This window comes from Schistocerca cancellata, chromosome 10 (genome assembly GCF_023864275.1).
Source record: "Schistocerca cancellata isolate TAMUIC-IGC-003103 chromosome 10, iqSchCanc2.1, whole genome shotgun sequence".
In the NCBI taxonomy this organism is placed as follows: Eukaryota; Metazoa; Arthropoda; class Insecta; order Orthoptera; family Acrididae; genus Schistocerca; species Schistocerca cancellata.
The window spans coordinates 217,854,118-217,875,148 of record NC_064635.1 but is presented as its reverse complement, the minus strand read 5'-3'; the positions used below and the strand labels follow the sequence as shown (position 1 = coordinate 217,875,148).

Genomic DNA, 21,031 nt, shown 5'->3' with positions numbered 1-21,031 from the left:
CCAAGTGACATATCTTCCCGCGCCATTTTCTTGGGTTAGTAGAGATAACTGTGATGTGTTGCATTATCCTGATGGGCTTTGAATTTCCCACCATTTTCTGGGGGAGGAGAGGGAGTGGGTGGGTTTAGGCTAGTGGAGGTAGCCCAAATGGCCTTTTTTCCCCGCCATTTTCTTAGGATAGTGGAAGTAGCTGTGTTATGTTGAGTTATCCTGATGGAACTTGACCTTCCTGCCATTCTCTGGGGGAAGGGAGGGGAGGAGGAGGGGAGTGGTTTACCCAGTGGGTGAGAGGTTAATTAATTGATCAATTTAATTATGTAGTCAATCAAATTGATAAGAGTGAGAGGGTGGCCTATTCCAATAACTCAGACCTGAAATTGTACCTGTACCAGCAAAGGGGGAGGGAGGGGATATGGGGAGGGAGGGGGCAGGGGGAGCAATGAGTTAATTACCTGTGAATCAAAGGAGCACAACCACTTGGCCCCTGAGTGCTTACCTGCCCCTGATGTAGGGAACTTGCAGTAACGAAATGCACTGGCATCCTTATTGCCGCACTAGTAACGTCTTGCTGCATGTAAAACCTCTCAATCATTCACATGCTGCTTTGCACAGAGTGCATCCTTCACTGGGCTGAACATATGGTCCTTTTTTCTTTTTATGCTCTTTTGTTAGGGGGAGACGAACCCAGCAGGTACATAGGTTTCAGTACCTCAGCTGGTGGACATGTGTGTCAGCACTAGCAACAGAGACGTGCAGTTAAGTGGAGAGGTGTTTGACTGTGATCCATTGACCACCTCAAATGATAGTGTTCAGACATTCCAACACTGGAGGAGATGCAATTGTGTGCGACCAGCTGGGACGCAGGAGACCTGACAGGTCTGCACGACCTCGTTGCGATGATGAGAGGCGCCACGCCCATCAACTCACCGTGCTTCTGTTCACTGCCAGTTCTCCAGAGATATTCTGCATGCAAGTACGAATCTATGATCTGGTTTGCTGCCAAATGAAACCCAGTGACAGCTTTATGCTTGGAAAACAGTTCCATTATGATTTTGAAGCCTACATGTAGTTTCGCTACTCATCAGAACTTTATGAAACCATAGAGATCGAAGTGGGGATATTCTACGATGTCCCACGACAAATTCCACATTTTCTCAATCTAGACTGGCCTAGAAAAAAAACATTGAATTATTTATTGGACGCCACTCGTGCGTCACAGGGTGCAGCCAGAGTAGCAATATCAGTGACGAAACAGGGAGGCAGAGCTATTGCAGCGTCGACGGCATGGTTCCTTCACATCTGAGCTACAGGCGTGTTGTGACTCGCGCGATCAGAACTGATGCACTATCAATACATGTAGGCACCAAGCCAGTTTACACAATGCACCTTTTTTAAATGAAAGGTATCGCAGTTAGCCAATTGCCCGTCTCGAGAAGCGCCCCATGCTGGCCACCAATTTTACAAGTCTACAAATCAATATCAGTGTACATGGCTCAATCAGTCACTGACTGTTATGTTGTTAGCTGTGGCACTGCTGTTGGTGCCAAGTCCAGTGATGTGTACTTAATACTTTTCAATCAGTGGGCCACGTGAAGGGTCTGTTATCTGCTTGCGCCTCTGGTTTCCGTCCAGTCCACCATCTCCTGTGTGTACAAACTTCTTGCTGCTTACCTTTGCCCTGGGCAGACTCTGCTGTTGTGAGCTGCCCCTTCTGCATGGGTAATCAGCGTGATCATCCACGCCTCGACTGCTCCATCTGGGTTGTAATGGCATCAGGTCGGTGCGATCAATGTGATATTCCTGTGTCGCTGGGTCAGCGCTTTTGCACTGCCACTGCCTTCGCCACTAGGCCACCGGCTCGTGGCCGTGCACCATGTGCTGGCTGTGGAGTGTGCTGTGGCTGGGTGTGCACTGCTTATGTCCCATGGGCGTTGGTGTCATGGGGCATCGTCATAACGAATGCCTTCTGAGTAATAAATGAATGAGTTTTCACTGTTTCTCTGGCGTACCATCCAGAATCTAACAAGCACCCATTCACCACTCTACTGCAACTTGTGATTTTCTGGCAGCCTGACCACGCTATACCTGGTTCCGCTGTCCACCGTAGAGGCATTCGACATAGTCGTTAAAATACAAATCTTCCTCTTTCACCATAATTAACCCCATCTTACAGGCTGACCAACAGTACAACCTCCTGGCACAGAGCGACTCACATGCCAGGTGTTTACATACTGAAACAATGCCACAGCGACTCGACAATGCCCCCACTGCCAAGAAGTGTGCGTGGCGTATCGAGTGTTCTGAAATGTCAGACTCGCTGGCTAGCGTGTGTTAACAAAAGATTATGAGTTTAAAAAGCACGGTACTCTTACGTGTTGTCGAACACTTTCTGCGGGTTTGTCGATGGTTGGGTGGGGGGGAGGGGGAGTATGTAAGTGGTCGCTGGTTGTCAGTCAGGGTCATCACTGGCGGACATAGACGCCACGTTGTTGCCTTCACTACTGCTGTTGAGAAGTTCTGTTGCCTCAGGTACTCCACATACGAGTATCACAGCGACGATTCGTCACTGCTGCAGACCCTAACAATGAAATGAGCGACAGCACAGCATTCTGATGAAAGGTCTGTAATGAATAATATCCAGGAAAGTGGTCCTGAGCTTGTGATAAATGCAACGCGAAAATTGCTGTGGTATTTCTTTACTTTACAGTATGATGGAAAAATTTTCTGTGAGAATAAGTCTTGTAAGCGTTCACTCCAGTAAATCTATACGCGAGCCAAGCTGGTGTACCTACATCATTTATCTGTTACTGATTGCAAATGCCATATTCATGTACAAATGTATTTAAAATTAGTAACGTGTATTAGTTTCACAGCGTCTGTGTGCAGACATTTCCACCGCCATCAATGATACATATTATGCAGAAAAGATACAGCAAACTGTTGCAGTTTCAGTCACACTGACATCTGCTGACAGTAACAAATTAATAATAGAAATGCGTAGAAGATCAGTTGTCGTTCGTAGTTACATCAGAAAATACACCGATTTTTTATCAATGTTCACAAGCAGACAGCACGACTTAGTTATGAAAAGCAAATTCTGTGAAGTCGATGGAATAAATTGCTACAATATTAGTTACTTACAAATTAGCATTGTAGAAGGCATTTATGGAAAGTCACAGAATAAGATGTTAATAATAAGTTATGGTACACCACACTTTTTACTCACGAAGCAGATGCCTTTGAACTTGTTTCCGGCACACAGCGTACTTTCAAGAACGAAATCTGGTCCGTAGCCCTCCTCGCATACTGAATTGGGAACAACCGTCAACTCAGCATACTGAAGAGTGTCAGAAAAGTTTTTGCCTGCAACGAAAAAATTCAGTCATGTCATACTCGTACATCTTCACGAACATGAGCATCCTGTTACTATTCCTTTCAGTATCAACATAAAATTAGTTAGTAATATCCGTCCAAGATACTCGCAGTTTAAGGATCTTTGCAATATTTTTTTGCAATAATTTGTTAAAGCTGTTCAATAGTTTACCAAACTCAATTTGGCCAGTTTCTTTTATTATGGCAGAGACTGAATCAGTTAGCATATCAGGAATAAATCACATGTTTCGTACATAGCTACTCACTAATGTAGGGACACCACAGGTGATGACGACGCTTGGTTTGTGGGGCACTCATCTGCACGGTCACCAGCACCCGTAGAAAGTCCTGATTTTTACACAGTCCAATTTTTTTTGCAGTCCAATCTAGCCACTGCCACGAATGCCGATAATGATGACGAAATGATGAGGACAATACAAACAGCCAGTCCCTGACCAGAGGAAATCCCCATTCTCTCCGGGAATCGAACCTGGGACCCTGTGATCCAGAGGCAGCAACGCTAGCCACTAGACCACGAGCTGCGGACGACACCGCAGTGAAACATACTACATTTTATTGTCATGTATATTCATATTAGTTCGCAGCAAGTTACATGACATTTGCAACACTTACCTTAAAGGAACTGAAGAACTAAGATGTTATTCTTCTTGACACTTTAAGTAATTTACGTCTGATCAAAAATACAACAGTGAAAGAAAAGGAGTCTTCCAAAACAAGCAGCTTCAGATAAAATGAAAGTTGTCTTTGCTAACCCGCGGCGTTTTCTGTTATTAGAGATGGATTATTGTGACAGTGTGCTGTGCTGCTTGCAAGAGTAGGTAGAACTTTTTTGAGGAACAATAAAATAAATATTTTTGAATATTAAGTTTCTTACTACGATTTAATAAATGCACGATAAATTAGTTATTTATAACCCTTTTTGTTAGTAGTTATATATGCTACTAAAGGTGCAGCTACGTTTCTCTAACAGAGAAGTCATTAAAATCATAATGAACGAACACTAATGTTTACCACCGCTGTCCATTTCTACCACACTTTTGTTTATAGATGTGAACTACATAAAAGCCATTTACAAAAAGGCAGAAAAAATGCAGTATGCATTTGTCAGAACATTATGACCACCTACCTGATAAACAGCATGCCTACCTTTGTCAGGGATAACGGCGGCGACGTGTCGTGGCCTGGAAGATACGAGGCCTAGGTAGGAGCTGCCACCACACCTGCACACACAAGTCTCCTAATTCCTGTAAATTCTGGGGGGGGGGCGATGAGTTCTTCATCACGTTCAGTCACATCCCAGATGTGTTCGATCGGGTTCAGATCTGACGAGCCACTGTGTTTCTGGGAGGGGGGGGGGGGCGATGAGTTCTTCATCACGTTCAGTCACATCCCAGATGTGTTCGATCGGGTTCAGATCTGACGAGCTACTGTGTTTCTCGAAGCACTCCATTACTCTCCTGGCCTCGTGGCATGGCGCATTATATTGGTGAGAAATGCCTTCGTCGTGTAGTGACGCACACGGTCTGCAACCAGTGGACGACACTCCTTGGCCGTCAAGGTGCCTCGCACGAGCTCCACTGGACCCGTTAGTGCCAACGTGAATGTTCCCCAGAGCATAATGGAGCCTGCTTGCCTCCATCCCGCAATACAGGGTTCAAGGACGAGTTGCCCAGGAAGACGACCGATTCGCGCCCTCCAATGGGAATAACGCAGAAGTATTGGGATTCATCAGGCCAAGCGACGCTCTACCACTACGTCAACGTCCAGTGCCGATGGTCACATGCCCATTTCAGTCGTAGTTGCCAATTTCATGGTGTTAACATTGACACATTCATGGATCGACAGCTGTGGAGGCCCTTTGTCAGGAGAGTGTGGTGCACTGAGCAGCGTTAAAGTCTCATGTTAGTTCCACTGGAAGCCTGTCCTGTTTTACCAGTCTACCCTGCCTACGACATCCGACATCTATAACGAGGAGTGGCCACCAACACCCACCATGTCTGGAACTGGTTTTACCTTGGTTTCGCCTGTTGGTGAAGACACAACAGCACTCCTCGAACACTCGAACTTCCTGCAGTTTCCGACATGTTCGTGCTGACAGTCCAAGCAATTACTATCTGTCCTCAGTCAAACTCAGATAGATTGTGTACTTTGTGCGATCTACAGACAGACAGCATGCTCACTGATACTACATGTATGGTGCGTGTGTCTGACTAGCAGTTATTCCCTGCCAGGTGACGCTACTGTCGCCTGGATGGCTTTATATTGGTAGAAGGTCGGTGGTCGCAATGTTCTGGCCGATCATTGTATAGTGATACGATGATTTCTATCCTGGATGAACAATGATCTAACGAGTGAAAATTGCTGTAGCAATTACTTAAAGAAGATAAGCAGTATTTATGGAACGTTAGATACCAAAAATTAGATCAATGTGTATTTTTTTTAAAGCCTACCATTTTGCCTTTGTCACATTTCTTTATCTTCTACTGTAATTTTTATTAATAATTACATACAATGTGCAGAAAGGCAAGTCAGGTCTTCGTGGAAATACAGGATTTTTATAATTGTTGTTGTACATGCTTCATGTCTTCGTGTCTTCAGGCCACGAGTGGCCTACCGGGACCATCCGACCGCCGTGTCATCCTCGGTGGAGGAAGCGGATAGCAGGGGCAGGGGGTAAGCACACCGCTGTCCCGGTCATAAGATGGTATTCTTGAGCGACGTCGCTACTATTCGATCGAGTAGCTGCTCAATTGGCACCACGAGGCTGAGTGCACCCCGAGAAATGGCCACAGCGCATGGCGGTCTGGATGGTCACCCATCCAAGTGCCGACCACATGCGACAGCGCTTAACTTCGGTGATCTCACAGGAACTGGTGTATCCACTGCGGCAAGGCCGTTGTTGTTGTATATGGAAAATAAAAATGTAATGTATAAGAAAATTAAAGAAATCTTTGGACAAAAGAGAAGCTACTGTATGAACATCAGGAGCTCAGGTAGCAAGCCAGCAATAAGCAAAAAAGTGAAGCCTGAAGACAGTAGAGGAGAGTAGGTGTTTTTAGTGCAGGTTGCCTACATCAGGGGCAGGTATGCACTCAGGGGCAACCTATTGTTCTCCTTTGATTGACAGGTACTAAACGTATTGTTCTCCTTTGATTGACAGGCAATTATCCTATTGTTCCCCCACTCAATCCCCCTCCCCCAACTCCCTTCCCCCCCCCTCGCTGCCACATGTGCACTTTTAGGTGTGAGTCATTGGAATAGGTTCCCCTCTCACTCTTGTCAATTTGATTTATTCTTTATTAAATTGATCGATTAATTAACCTCTATGGCAGGAAAGTGTCACATCCTCTTGGTGGGAAGTTAAAGTTCCATAAGGACAATGCTACCTCTACTAACCTAAGAAAATGGAGGAAAAATAGGTCACTTTGGCTACCTCCACTAACCTAAGTCATCTGACAGCCACATCTTCCTAGCGATTGGATGGAAATTTGAATTTTGGTGGTAAAGAAATGCCACTTGGGCTATCTCTACTAACCAAAGAAAAGGCAGGAATGTGAGGGTACTTGAGCTACCTCCACTTACCTAACTCATCCAACCACCACCGCTTCCTAGGAAATGGTGGGAAGAGAACTCGACTGTGCTGGACTTTCAGTCTTCCTTTAAACAATTAGAGGCAGCACCTCCATCCAGTGCATTAATCACAAGGCCTGGAGTCCAACTGACCTAGTACACAGCACTGACACCAGAGGGTGCTGTCATTTATTCCATGATGTAATCCAAGATTGTCGCCTGGGGTGGGGGAAAATGGCAGGAAACAGTGTGTTCGCCACGAGATCTGGGCCTAGTACACAGTACTACCACCAGAGGGCCCTGTCGTCCCTTCATGATGTAATCCAAGATGGCGGTCTGATGGTGGAGAGGAAGGGTCTCATCACAGGAAATTCAGGGGTATATTGTTCATTTTTGAAAAAAATTAGTTTGTGGGGGTTGGATTTCTCTTGCTCATCATTCTCTGCTGTTTGGAAACATGTAGGTCTTGTAAGAAGTAATTACATGGAGCAAGCATGTTGCATAACCTAATGTTCAGCACTGTACTCTGGGTTAGGTTAGATTAGTGTTGTTTAATGTCCCGTCGACAATGAGGTCATTAGAGACGGAGCGCAAACTCGGGTTAGGGAAGGATGGGGAAGGAAATTGGCCGTGCCATATCAAAGGAACAATCCCGGCATTTGCCTGAAACGATTTAGGGAAATCACAGAAAACCTAAATCAGGATGGCTGGAGACGAGATTGAACTAGCGTCCTCCCGAATGAGAGTCCAGTGTGCTAACCACTGCGCCACCTCGCTCGGTGTACTCTGGGTACCTTAACCTAATATTTGGCCCTTTGTCGGCACTTAACCAATTGTTCTGTTAAGCTCTTTTACATGTCACCATCATTTCCTTAAACAAATGTACCGCCTTTGTACCAAATTAAGTAATCAGTTATGTCATTCCACAATTTTCTGCTACACTTTTCGAATTTCACATTATTTTGAACGCCATTTCGCGCGCATTCTTCTTTGTCACCCACCCCCTGAAACTATTGTACTGCATTTTACATAAAAATTATGCAAATGAGCCTAGTGTTCTGCACTTATGCTCTTCCGTACTATGTCATCCACTCACACACACCTTCCCTTAACTATGGTACCGCTAACACCACTTTGATATAAAAAATTTATGCAAATTAAATAAATCGATATTTTTCAAATGCATTGGGTAGTTTTTTTTTAATTAGCAGCATCCTATTGGTCGGTGAAATCGATGGAATACAGTTTAAACAAAAGATCGCTAATAAAAAAAAAAAAAACAAGCCGCTACTCGACGTCCAATACCGTCACCGGCGCCGTCCCCGCTGCTGCAGCTGCTGCTGCTGCCGCCTCCGCCGTTGCCCCCGGCCCCAACTGTACCCCAGCTGCGGCTGCTGCAGCATCGCTCTGGCGTCCGTGGGTTGCCCTCCCTCAGGCTAGCAGATTAGGGCTGCCGCAACTAGGCTGCTGACAGTGGTCCGATTCTGCAGTGACTCCTCCTCTGCCGTCACATCCTGGCCCATCACATGAGGTACAGCATGCACCCCTGTCCACCTCGCCACAGAACTCCAAGGCCCACTCACACTGATCCCATACTCAAAACCCCTTTGGGTAGCATGTGTGTTTACCATTGCTGATGCTATACCTGTGGATACTGATGTCACAGATCGTGCTATAGAAATCTGTTCCAGTACAGCACAGGCTGCTTTCTCCCTACCAATCCTAGCGGAACATATGAGCTGCGTCCAGCCATGCTTATCTGTCCCAGCATGACTGACACCTTACTGTGAAATGTTCGCGTGGTTACTCACCATCTGAAAGGTTCTCAATGTTATACTGATGCCACCTGCTATGAAAATAAGAGATAAGTCAACCTCTCGGAAATTGTATAGTGTCCCAGAAATAGCTAATGGTCGCTTGTTAGTAGATTTTACGATGTCTCAGCTTTTCCGCATGGAAATTCTTGTCCTAACAGATCCTGTTTACGAAAATAGCGCGGAATACCGACGAATGCATTCCTCCTGATGGTCCTAACATGGCACACCAAGGGTCACGTCTTACCCTTCCTGCTTTCAACATACACAGACATTCTCACCGCTATGAGAGCACAAAGGATGTCTTGAAAGGGGATTTTTGATTGGGTCTTATCGAATTTACCCACCTAATTACTGACACCGCCGATGTGGAAGCACCATTCGCTCTTTTTTTTCTTGCAGATGCGACTTTCAGCCACAAAAGCTATTTTATGCATATATCCATACTGCAATTATACCTTGCAAAGTGCCCTTCATATCGTCTAATAAGAAAAAACTCAATTACACCGCTATCCAACTAAGGACAGGAGCTTCAATATTAGAGTGTGAAACCGATCTCCAACCCAGCAATATATCACTGCATACCATGCAGATCTAGTAAACATACAATTTGTATCCTGCATCATACAATGTCATCCCTGTTACATCATTCATACATATACTGCGAAGTCAGACAGCATAAGCACATGCACTGTAGGTATACTCGCAGCACTAGATATTTACCACGAGGTCGGGTGGGCATCCACCCCCAATGTGTGACAAGAGCATCCTCAGTGGATCGAAACCACTCTCAGAACTGTTCTACGAATTCGGCGTCATTTCCTCCCTCAACACAAACTCGTTACTGTTTCTGGTCCGGACCTGCTCGCTTGCTCGCTCGCTTTTCTACCACCAGATACTCATACAGAGAAAAATGGCGTACAAAGGCTGTCGGTACCCATAAAGGCGTCACTGTTTCTGACCCCAACATATTTGCATGCCTGCTTGCTATCTACACCCATCTCCAGACTCTGGGATTACAAGAACATACCTAATTTCGCATGGCTTGCTAGAATATCAAACGATTTTCATGGTAATTCTCCATATCAAGCACACCATAGTAACCTACCGATCGCTCACACGATATAATTTCGAAGATATAGACTGGAAATTATTTCCCTACAAACCCAGAACTTTAGCTAGGTGGAGCGTGCAGTAAACCATAGAGTAACTAGAAACTTACCCTGTCTGTGAAGAACTTTACATGAAAAAACTCGACAAAAGAAAAATGGAGTAAACTGATTTTTCCACTCGCTCATACCGATGTCAGTGATCTAAGAATCCAAATCATCCCTATAATTTACAAAGTCAAATAACGTGTTTCTCATGTGTACAGAACCAGCAAACCTGTCTTCCACCTGCTAGTTGCATACACCACAAACGATGTTCTCTCAATGAAATAAAGACGCGAAATGTGAAGAAGCAGACAACTGAACAATTTACATGTGTGGTAATAATGGCCCAGTGCAAACAGAAGTTCATATTGAATCTTCTCAAAATTCCATGAGATCACGAAAGCTGTCCAAAACATACAAAGTATTAGTTCGCTATTCAGCCGTCTAGAGGACTACCTGGTTAAGTCATCTACATTCCTACACTCCAACAGGCCCTTCAATTTGGGTAGTTCATACTATCAATGGGACACGTGAATAATTCCCGTCACCGGCACTTCATGCCAGGCCTGTGTAGGCAGAATCATCCTACAAAACCAGTCACATATATATTTTATCACTATACTTTGAGTTCAATGTTACCATTGAGGTATCAGTTGAATGACATTCGACAATGAGTGAAGTATCGAAAATACGCCCTGCTGACGGTGGTGGCTCTGGAAACAGAAATATTGGCACTATTCTTATGAGTTGCTATCACAGTACTCCACGTCAAATCCATACTTTCCTTACAACTGGACATAGTCATTTCCTTTGCACATGTTGTAACACAAACACACACTTTATGCTAGATGCTCAAGGCAAACCTATCATGCAGCCCCTACTACTAAGTATAATACAGTAATCAGTTGATGGTGATAGGAAATAATACTGAGCTAAAATCAACGATGGGTGGACATGTCTCATAAGTTTTTCTTGCAAGTGCTCCCACCATGTCTTAGAAAGAGAGGCGTAATCGTCTTACAAACAGCTATATGTCAAAAAAAAGACACAAACATATTACCATCACAAGCGGTCTTGGTTCTACAGGTACACACAAGTATCCATGTTAAAACCCATACCAGCTTTATAAATCCATGTATGGCATTACCTAATAATGCTGTGGTTTTCCCAGACAAATACCGTGACACTGAATATAGATGGTGACTGCCGGAGTGTATATTATCACACCAGCAGTGTGGTTACACACCGCCAATGGCGCACCCTCCTAATAAAATTACCGAATTTTGAAAACGATTCGGCTAAGGAGCAAGGTATTAAATGATATCTGCAACCCTCTCACGCCGCCAATGCTAGATATTTCTCCAGTATTTGTACTGCATTCTGTCTTGATGCCATGTCATAGGGTTGATGATATATCCACTGGGCTATAGGCAATCTTTGATTGAGAAGGATCACAAACAGTAGATGGTGTGATGATTGGGGTCATAAGAAATGTGCACTAGCTTTTCAGATCTCTAGTGCTACGCTATCTGCTAGAAATGCCGTCTGGGATCAGGAATCAAGTCCCTCCCATTCAAGCAAATACCTGCATTGGATCCTATGGAGAAGTCTTTTAATGGTTACAGCCACTAGTGATCCATATTTCTGGCACTCTCATATTTCAAAATGAGTTACTTTTCTCGAACCTACCTGCTACAGTAAAAGTCCTTCCTCGTTTTAGATAGCCCCTATGCATCCTGCAACTGCCTCCTCAGACTCTGCGCTACCATTCCTGCAGCTTTGGGCACGATCATTCCAATGTAAGTTGGAACAGAGTAGGGGTTAGAGAAAATTATATCTACCCTCTCCTGCAACCCGTGTAGAAACAGGCGAAGCTGAGTTACTGCTACAAAACTGAGTTTTGTCCATTCGACGGAATTGAAGCTTGCTCCTGCAACACTAGGTAGTATAAAAGACAGAACGGGAACTGGGGAAGGACGCGGATTTTGCTACTGCATTCTCCAAAGCACAAGCAGGTTCTGTAGATCCACGTCCCTCAGGGCCCATTCACGTCTATCACCCCAACATCTATCATCATTATTCTATTCCATAAACCAGAGAAAAATTACGAACTATAAAAGCTCCACTAACTTTATCTGTTAGAGAATTCGTTAAGGTTTTTACCGCATCTCTCTCCTCCCATATATCGAAAACGAATACCGCATGGGTGCTGGCATCGAGCACATGTGACGATCGTATTAAATATACAGGTATTGCTCCACTGGACAGACCAGTTTAAAGTTTCATCACCTGTGTTCTAGGAGGATGACTGTATCCCACAGACCATACTGTAAGTCACAAGAGATGCTCCCTGTGGCACTGTGGGGTTATTTGAAACGTTTCTTTTTTTTCCTGTTGTAACATGCTTTGTACACTGCCATATATTTTGTTTTTCTGTCACGACGTCGAGATCACTGTCAGGTAATAAACTGACATTATCACTTTCTGATCCATTGCCACTCGCAGAAAACTAGATGTCGCATTGTGAAAATCATCTTGTTAATCTAGCTACCATAACACACTACACACACTGGATGATTTTAAATAATAGACAGTTTCAACATAAGGAAACTGGAAGAGTTTTGCGGCGTTGTGGGGAATTTCCAAACTGAGGTCCAAAAGTGACTGACGATTAACTCACCTGTTACAGTGACAGAATAGCTGAATGTCCTGAATTCCGTTTCGACTGATTCCACACATTGCAGTCATGTACGCAATCACTGTTTTGGTGCTATTCATCCACCAAAACTCTTTCTCCAACTCAAACAAGCGATGTCAGTCAATCATTATATGGTAACCAACAGTGTACCAGTGGACGGATGGGGTAAAAAAGACATCATCAATGTACTCTAATAATAAGCATTCCAGTTGATTTAGCAATTTTGCAGTAATTTCAACACCAGGCAATGCTGCGACACACATTCGGGATAACGTTCACGTGTGGATCTGCTGCGTACTATATATATCCGGACCGATGTATGGAGGCAGATCCACCATGCGTCACATCTACGATAGGGCTCACAGATGGACCAATCACGCGTAACGTCCGAATACGTGCTCTATGTTAGAAGTTTGGTTCACGCCGAATTCGTGCCAGGCTTCACCGACCGACATAGATACCTCTCTTCAGCGCAGCACTCCATGAATAATGGGCTGCCATTCCCCAAGAAACCCTCCAGTACCTGACTGAACGAATACCTGCAAGAGTGGAGGCTGTCATCAAGGCTAAGAGTGAACCAACAATATATTGAGTTCCGGCGTTATCAAGCGTATAAAAGATTGCACTCTAACGTCTTACTCATGCACAACTCATTTGGGAAAAGGAGGAGTTCTTACACATATTAAGGCAGAACACAAGTTCAAAAACGCTGTGCCAATCAGATTTTGTAGTGATTTAATATTGAAAAATAGTTCACTTTTAATTGTAACTATATATAGGTACCAACTGGGCGATTTTGAAACGTTTTTGAGGTCCTCCTAAAGGTTTGGAACCTATATCACCCCTTAGCTAAGACTTACACTACTTCCACTTACGTGTGTGAGGGATCTTCTGTTTTTCTTTCCATCGGCCTTCCTTGGCCAACTCTTGTCTTTCGACCCGAAAGGTATTTGGTTTCGAGGCATGAAGGTGTCTTTGCATTCCTTTTCTGCTTCTAACGTCGGAGAAGATGGTACTTCCCCTCAATCGATTCTCCAGGAGGGGCTTACACTGAGATAAATACAGAAGTGTAGGAGCAGGATGAAGAAAGAAAGAAAAGACGGAGTAGGAACATGGAAGGGACGTTGAGGATTGGAACATGGAATATACTCACACAATTGTAGGCTGGCAAGCTGGAAAATTCTAGCACAAAATAATGAAGAGTAGATGGGATGTATTAGGTACATCTCAAATGACATTGGCGAGTGGAGAGTACAAAATATTTTTCTCAGGCAGCTACAAGACTGGAAACTATGGAGTGGCAATTATGATAGGAAAACAACTGATGAACAACCTGTTGAAAGTGGAGTACGTAGATGAAAGACTGATTATGATGAGATTAAGAGGAGACAAGATGGATGTCGTATTAATACAAATACACGTACCACTGAGTGAAAACGATGGTGGGGTATTAAAGGACTAATGTGAAAAGACTGAAGAAGTACCACATAAAGAAGAAAAAATTGTAATGTGGATTTGAATGCAGTGGAAGGAGAGGGAAAAGTAGAAGGAGTGCTTGGAAGATTTGGATTAGGAAATAGGAATGACAGGGGTGAAGGGCTGGTTAATCTCTCAAGAGAAAATTCTCTTATGATTGGAAACACATAGTTTGAACAATACAGAAAACGAAATATACATCGATAGCTAGGTCAAATGAAGAAAGATAGCAAATTAATTATACTACAATGCAGATTAGCTGAAAAATCTGCATTAAGAATGATAGAGCAGACACAGATTTGGATCACAGATTGGTGGTACTAATTTGCAAATAAGATTGAAAATAATAGGAGGACGAAAACAGTGTGAGAAATTTGATCTAGAAAGACTAAAGTAAGAAGGTAAGGATGCCGAGTTAGAAAACACATCTCCCTCGAAATGGGATAGAAGACCCAGGGAAAGGGCGCAAATGAGAAATAGATAAAGATGGGAAGAGGAAACAGAGTAGGAAGTGGGAAGGGAGGTTAATGATTGGAACATGAAATGTACTCGCGCTGTTGTAGGCTAGCAAGCTGAAAAATACTAAACAGGAAATGATGAAGAATAGACTAGATACATGAGGTATATGTGAAGTGAAACGTTGGGAATAAGCAATAACTGGATAGTGAAGAGTACAAATTGTTTCATTTTGGGCGAAGAGCCGCAACTATGGTGTGGCAGTTGTGATAGGAAAACAACTGATGAAGAATTACTGAAACTGGAGCACATGAATAAAACACTGGTGATGATGAGCTTAAGAGGTAACAAGACTGATGTCATTTTAATACACACACATATGCCTACGTGTCATCACACTGATGGGAAAGTACAGGACTATAATGCAAATGTTGACAAAATTGAGGTTAAAGAAAAAAAGAAATGCCAGGATCATTGTAATAGGGGATTTGAACACAGTGGCAGGAGAGGGAAAAGAAGGGAAAGTGACTGGAAGATGAGAGTTGGAAGTAAGGAAGAAGTGTATAATGGAGAGTGTAAAATGTTTTACTCAGGGAAGGAGAAGAGTGGCAGCTATGGTGTGGCAATAATGATAGGGAAACATCTGATGAAAAATTCTTGGAAGTGGAGTTCGTAGATGAGAGACTAATAATGATGAGATTGTGAGGGGTCCACTTGTACGTGGAGACCAGTTTTGTAATATAATTCACAAAGAATGACCTGAAACGATTGTCACATGTAGAAGAGATTGTATTTTTGACGCCACTGAACCACTCTGTCATAAGTAGGATGTAAGACTTAAAGCTAGTGGCTAGCTGGAAGAATTTAGTTGTTGGCCTACGAACACAGCATAATACAGTTTTTATAAAATGAAGTGATGAATGGCTATAAGACCATCAAGAATGGAATTAATACTGATTGTTAACAGCATTGACCAGTGTCCATGGCAATTACAGAAGAGTAATCAATTGATCCTGTAACTATTGAGCTCTGACCATGGTAATTACAGAAGGGTTATGAACTGATACTGTAACTCAAAGTTAAAACAGCTGGAACTGATTTGTAAGGTAATGAAATTTTATATATTTAGTTCTTAATATGCAACAACGCAGTGTGGATTTAGATGAATTTTGCAATACTGATCCCTGAATGTAGGAGCCAGGTATTTTCCATCAGGTTTAATGTATAGGTTGATTAGGTACATGCGATTTGTAATATTTTGTGTGTTTAGTAATCCTGATACAGAGAAGTTAAATTCTGGAACCTTTTTTGTCAAACAATGTCAGACTTTTTGTCATGTAACAATCCAAGTGCTTTTAACTACGACAGTAAGTTAGAATTGCAGAACAGCTGAGAAGTTCACTCATTTTGAAGTTAGTGAAAAAAGGTTTCGTTTCAGATTTTGTGAAGGAGAAACTTTATTTTCAATACAGTTTTCTAACCGAAGCATTTAATCTTAGGATATCTCCTTATCAGTACCACTTCTTCTCCTATGTCGTGTTTGTTTGAAACCAATGAATATTTTTTAAGAAAATCATTTTTCAATCAGAGTCAGAGAAATATATTCCTTATCAGTACCTCTTCCTCTCCTACATCGCGTTTATTTGAAACTAACGAATATTTTTTAAGAAAATCATTTTTCAATCAGAGTCAGAGAAATATTAATGTGCCAGAGTCAGAAAAGTCTAAATATTTGTAACAGCTTCAATGCTGGCAGCATTGCACAGCACTGAGCCAATATCCAGTATTTTCACTGAACATTTGCAAGGTTATTCATTTATCAACCAGTCTACCGATATTATTTCTATGACGATATTTCATGGCTGGCATTGTACTTTGCTGTGCCAAGTTTGGATATTTTCTATGCCTACTGTGGAGAGAACAGTATACCAAGATCACATCTGGTGTGGCTCTAGAGCTGAGGAAACTTTATTTTGTTTATCAGCACAAGGAATTTTGTCAGTTTTTTGTACAGGGCCATAGAACTCAGTGCTCCTCAGACTGGGTAAATTTGAGAGGGATTGATTTCATTATAGGCAATGTATACAGATTTTCCAGATTAAGTTGTTTAATTTTTTTGAGTTGCAGTAAAACTGATTAGCCACACCATCACCTTAACAACTCATCATGCAGTAAATTTGCATGACACAAACAAATAAACACAAAACATATATAAAGAACGTTACACCAGGCGACAGCTCTGGCAGTCTTTCACTTTATGAAATCTATAATATTTAAAATAGTCACTCTGTGGCTATGATAGTAGTTTTAGTTTTTTATGTGATACTTATACTTGTCTTGCAGAAGTCGTTATTTGCATTACCAGTACATCTCAACTTATGCTTATTTTAATTCCACATTCAAGTCTACATACCCATAAAACACAATCTTTTACTTGACAGACTTCTTATGTTTATACAAATTCTATAGGTACATTTTTTCATGATTCCTCGGTTATTCACCATTTTATTAGGTGCTTACATGCCTGGTAGAGAGAATCTTTCAGGTCGGTTCTCATACCGTAAGTTTCGGCCTTGCACATTTTTCTGTTTCGAAATGCATATGCATGAAAACGACAACTGAAAGAAACACCAATTTTTTTGTACGTGTCCAGCAGATTACATCCCTTGCATGGTCTGACCATTGCAAACGGCAATTCAAACATTTTTTCTTCATAGTAAGAATTTTGTCCTTTGCTACATAGCTTCTATATATCTTATGTTCATTTATCACTGATGCTATTACGACTTTGCTGATGCCGTGTAATGTGTTTCTTTTGTGATGCTATGCTACTCCACTTTGCCATTATTGCACACCCTATGCAAGATAGTATTACTACTGACATTTATGTTTTTGTCTCATGAATTGTTATTACATTTTTGTTAGGTTAGTCACTCTTTGTACATTATAATGTTGCCATGTTTCATTTATGCCCAATCTTGTGCTCTAATGTGATATATCTCCTGTACTTGATGATGTCAGTAGTTTACTTCCTTTCACCTATGTAGACTTAAGAAAGCTATAACACATGTCAATTTTCTTTATTTTGCAGAAGAAATCTACTGAAGTCTTATTGTACCCAAACCAGGCATTATGCTTGTTAATAGAAGCATATGAAAGCGTGAAATGCATTATATAGAAAGCATGACATAAGCAACTTATGCAGAATACTAAATACCATTGACACTTCTCACACTGTTTCCTGGCAGCCCTTTACAAATGTTTTCCTGTTAGTGTACTAGGTAAATTAGGCAGATTGCCTATAAGGATTTAGGATTAAAGAAATTTTTTCTGCCTCTTCTCTTAGATATAAAGGTATTGCTACAATATTTAATGAGTGCACCAACTTATACGGAATAATGACGGAATTTGATGTTTAATGAGTGCACTACAATAATGAGGATTATACTGACATGTTGATCATTCTTGTATAATAATATTGTATGATATTAATATGTCTTTCATGTATGTTGACTTCTTTCTAGGAAAATCTGTCTTACCTTGTGCCATATGATCGGAGGTGTTTGTGGGAGAGAGATTGCATATGCTACTGCCTTCTTATGTTAGCAAGCATGACTGCCTTTTTCTTTCCAGATTAATAACCACATTTCCCAGTTCCACTACTTCTGCAATTCACTTTCATCTTTGCATATTTATCTAATAATTTACTGTGATATCTTACATTTACCTAGTCAATAAACTAAATTGCAGTTTGTACTCCTGTCTTTGTTGTTTCTGCGGTCTTCAGTCCTGAAACTGGTTTGATGCAGCTCTCCATGCTAATCTATCCTGTGCAAGCTCCTTCATCTCCCAGTACCTACTGCAACCTACATCCTTCTGAATCTGTTTAGTGTGTTCATCTCTTGGTCTCCCTCTACGATTTTTACCCTCCACGCTGCCCTCCAATGTTAAATTTGTGATCCCTTGATGCCTCAGGACATGTCCTACCAACCGATCCCTTCTTCTGGTCAAGTTGTGCCACAAACTTCTCTTCTCCCCGATCCTATTCAATACTTCCTCATTAGTTATGTGATCTACCTATCTAATCTTCAGCATTCTTCTGTAGCACCACATTTCGAAAGCTTCTATTCTCTTCTTGTCCAAACCATTTATCGTCCATGTTTCACTTCCATACGTGGCTACCCTCCATACAAATACTTTCAGAAACGACTTCCTGACACTTAAATCTATACTCGATGTTAACAAATTTCTCTTCTTCAGAAACGCTTTCCTTGCCATTGCCAGTCTACAATTTATATCCTCTCTACTTCGACCATCATCAGTTATTTTGCTCCCCAAATAGCAAAACTCCTTTACTACTTTAAGCATCTCATTTCCTAATCTAATTCCCGCAGCATCACCCGACTTAATTCGACTACATTCCATTACCCTCGTTTTACTTTTGTTGATGTTCATCTTATATCCTCCTTTCAAGACACTGTCCATTCCGTTCAACCGCTCTTCCAAGCTTTGCTGTCTCTGACAGAATTACAATGTCATCGGCGAACCTCAAAGTTTTTATTTCTTCTCCCTGGATTTTAATACCTACTCCAAATTTTTCTTTTGTCTTTATTCTTGCATATATCATAATCATATTCTTCTTTTTTTGGGCATAGCACTTCTTGACTCAAGATGAATGACAGCTGACTGTTAATCATTTCCTTTAGAGACAAATTGCACTGCCCTTATCAATCTTTCCCATATCTTTCCCTACAGCAATGCCCACTGCTAGAGATATAGGTCATTTACTAGACTGAAATTTATGAAGCCCTGAGGGTGCTACACAACCTATAAGTATTGCGTCTTTACAAACGGGATACCATACTTTGATTCTATGGTTCTATTTGTCTAATATGTACTCATACAGGCCATACAGAGCCATATTTCCATATAATACTGCACATTGTTCTTGTGAAAGCCATATCGTGTTATGTATTTTCATTATGAATTATGCATAGGCCTCTGAATGTCATATGAAGTTATAGTTAACGATATTTTATGACATGTTCTTAGCTTTGATATTTATCCTATGTAAAACTAAGCCACTTAGAGCCCCAAACTTTTACTAGCTAAGATCAGCATTGATGTGTGTAATAAGGCCATGTGGATCCTCTGATTGGTATTTTCTATTCAGTTCTTTTATATATTAAGATTTGCATGTATTTCATATACTAGGCCGCAAGACCAGCCTTTATGCATGTAGAAAGGCAAATTTAAGCCTCTGATAGATATTTTCTATACGATTCATTTAAAAATTAAGATTTTCTTGTATTAAAGTTTTAAACATGGCTGCATTGAGAGGAACCATTACAAAGTAAAATAAAAGAAATAATGCCCCACGGTCGCAAAAATGACGTCTTTTTGACCTAGGTTTCGGCCTCTACTAAGGATGCATTCATCAGCAATAAAACATTTAAACTGGTCTATAGCATGAGTGCAAAGACTTAGGAAACGTTTGTTAGCTGTAAGTACTGACGATCAGTATAAAAATAAATGGCATAGTACTACACATCAAGCATAAAATAAATATCAAGCAATACAGCTTTACTCACAAAATTTTAAAATAGAAAACAAAGAAGGCAAGCCACTATGGGCTGCTGACTCACATCGAACTGCGGTAGCATCAGACTGAGGCACCCACGTTAGCAACTGCGGGCAGGTGAACATTATATCAAAACTGCCATCTAGCAGCCGCAAATACATACAGGCTACCCAACATTCAAAATATAGACAGACGAATATTGTGATTAACATTATGTAACACATGAAGTAAGAGGCAATATTTTATCTGGCAGCAGCAGACATGGTAACTATTTGTGCACATAAGAGCTTAGAAGTACAGTTTAAAGACTGAAAACGCCATTACAGAATTACAAAGGGAGCTGAATGACTCAGTGGGTAGAAAAATGGTATAACATGAAATGTAGTTAATAGAAACCATTTAATGAACAAAAAATTATGAATCGACATAGATAGAAAAAATATTTCGGTAACTGCGCGAGGGAACACGAAATCAAATATCAAGTAATGGCTTCATACCGTTAAAGAAGCTTTTATTACGTAATAGTAGCTGCTCATTAAGACTGAGGCCATCATTTCGATACAGATGTTTAATAATTTCTGATTCTTCGAGAACATCTATTCTATGCCCTTTCTTCTCAGTGTGCAATAGTCACGCCTTAGTCCATAAATTAAAAGATTTAGAATGCAGCCCTGATACCAAGTTGTTTTCACTAGATATCAAAAATCACTGTACAAACATTCCAGTACAAGTAACGCTTACAATAGTAGAAAAAAATTTACGTCATTTCAACAAAGAACTTTCAGAAGAACAAACCACTGACTTTATGAATCTAATTATAGTCATAGTCAAATACAACTATTCTGAATTTAATGAAAAATTGTATCAGCTATCCGACGGTCCTGCTATG

The 21,031-nt window shown here is 41.5% G+C and overlaps 1 protein-coding gene across 1 annotated transcript in view; it reads right to left on the bottom strand.

Moving 5' to 3' along the window:
* LOC126106844 (collagenase-like) overlaps positions 1-21,031 on the bottom strand; it is a 170,334-nt gene that overhangs the window by 53,141 nt on the left and 96,162 nt on the right. The window contains exon 5 of the mRNA XM_049913239.1: positions 3,227-3,363. Coding sequence (XP_049769196.1) covers positions 3,227-3,363 — 137 coding nt within the window. The remainder of the gene's footprint in view (positions 1-3,226; positions 3,364-21,031) is intronic.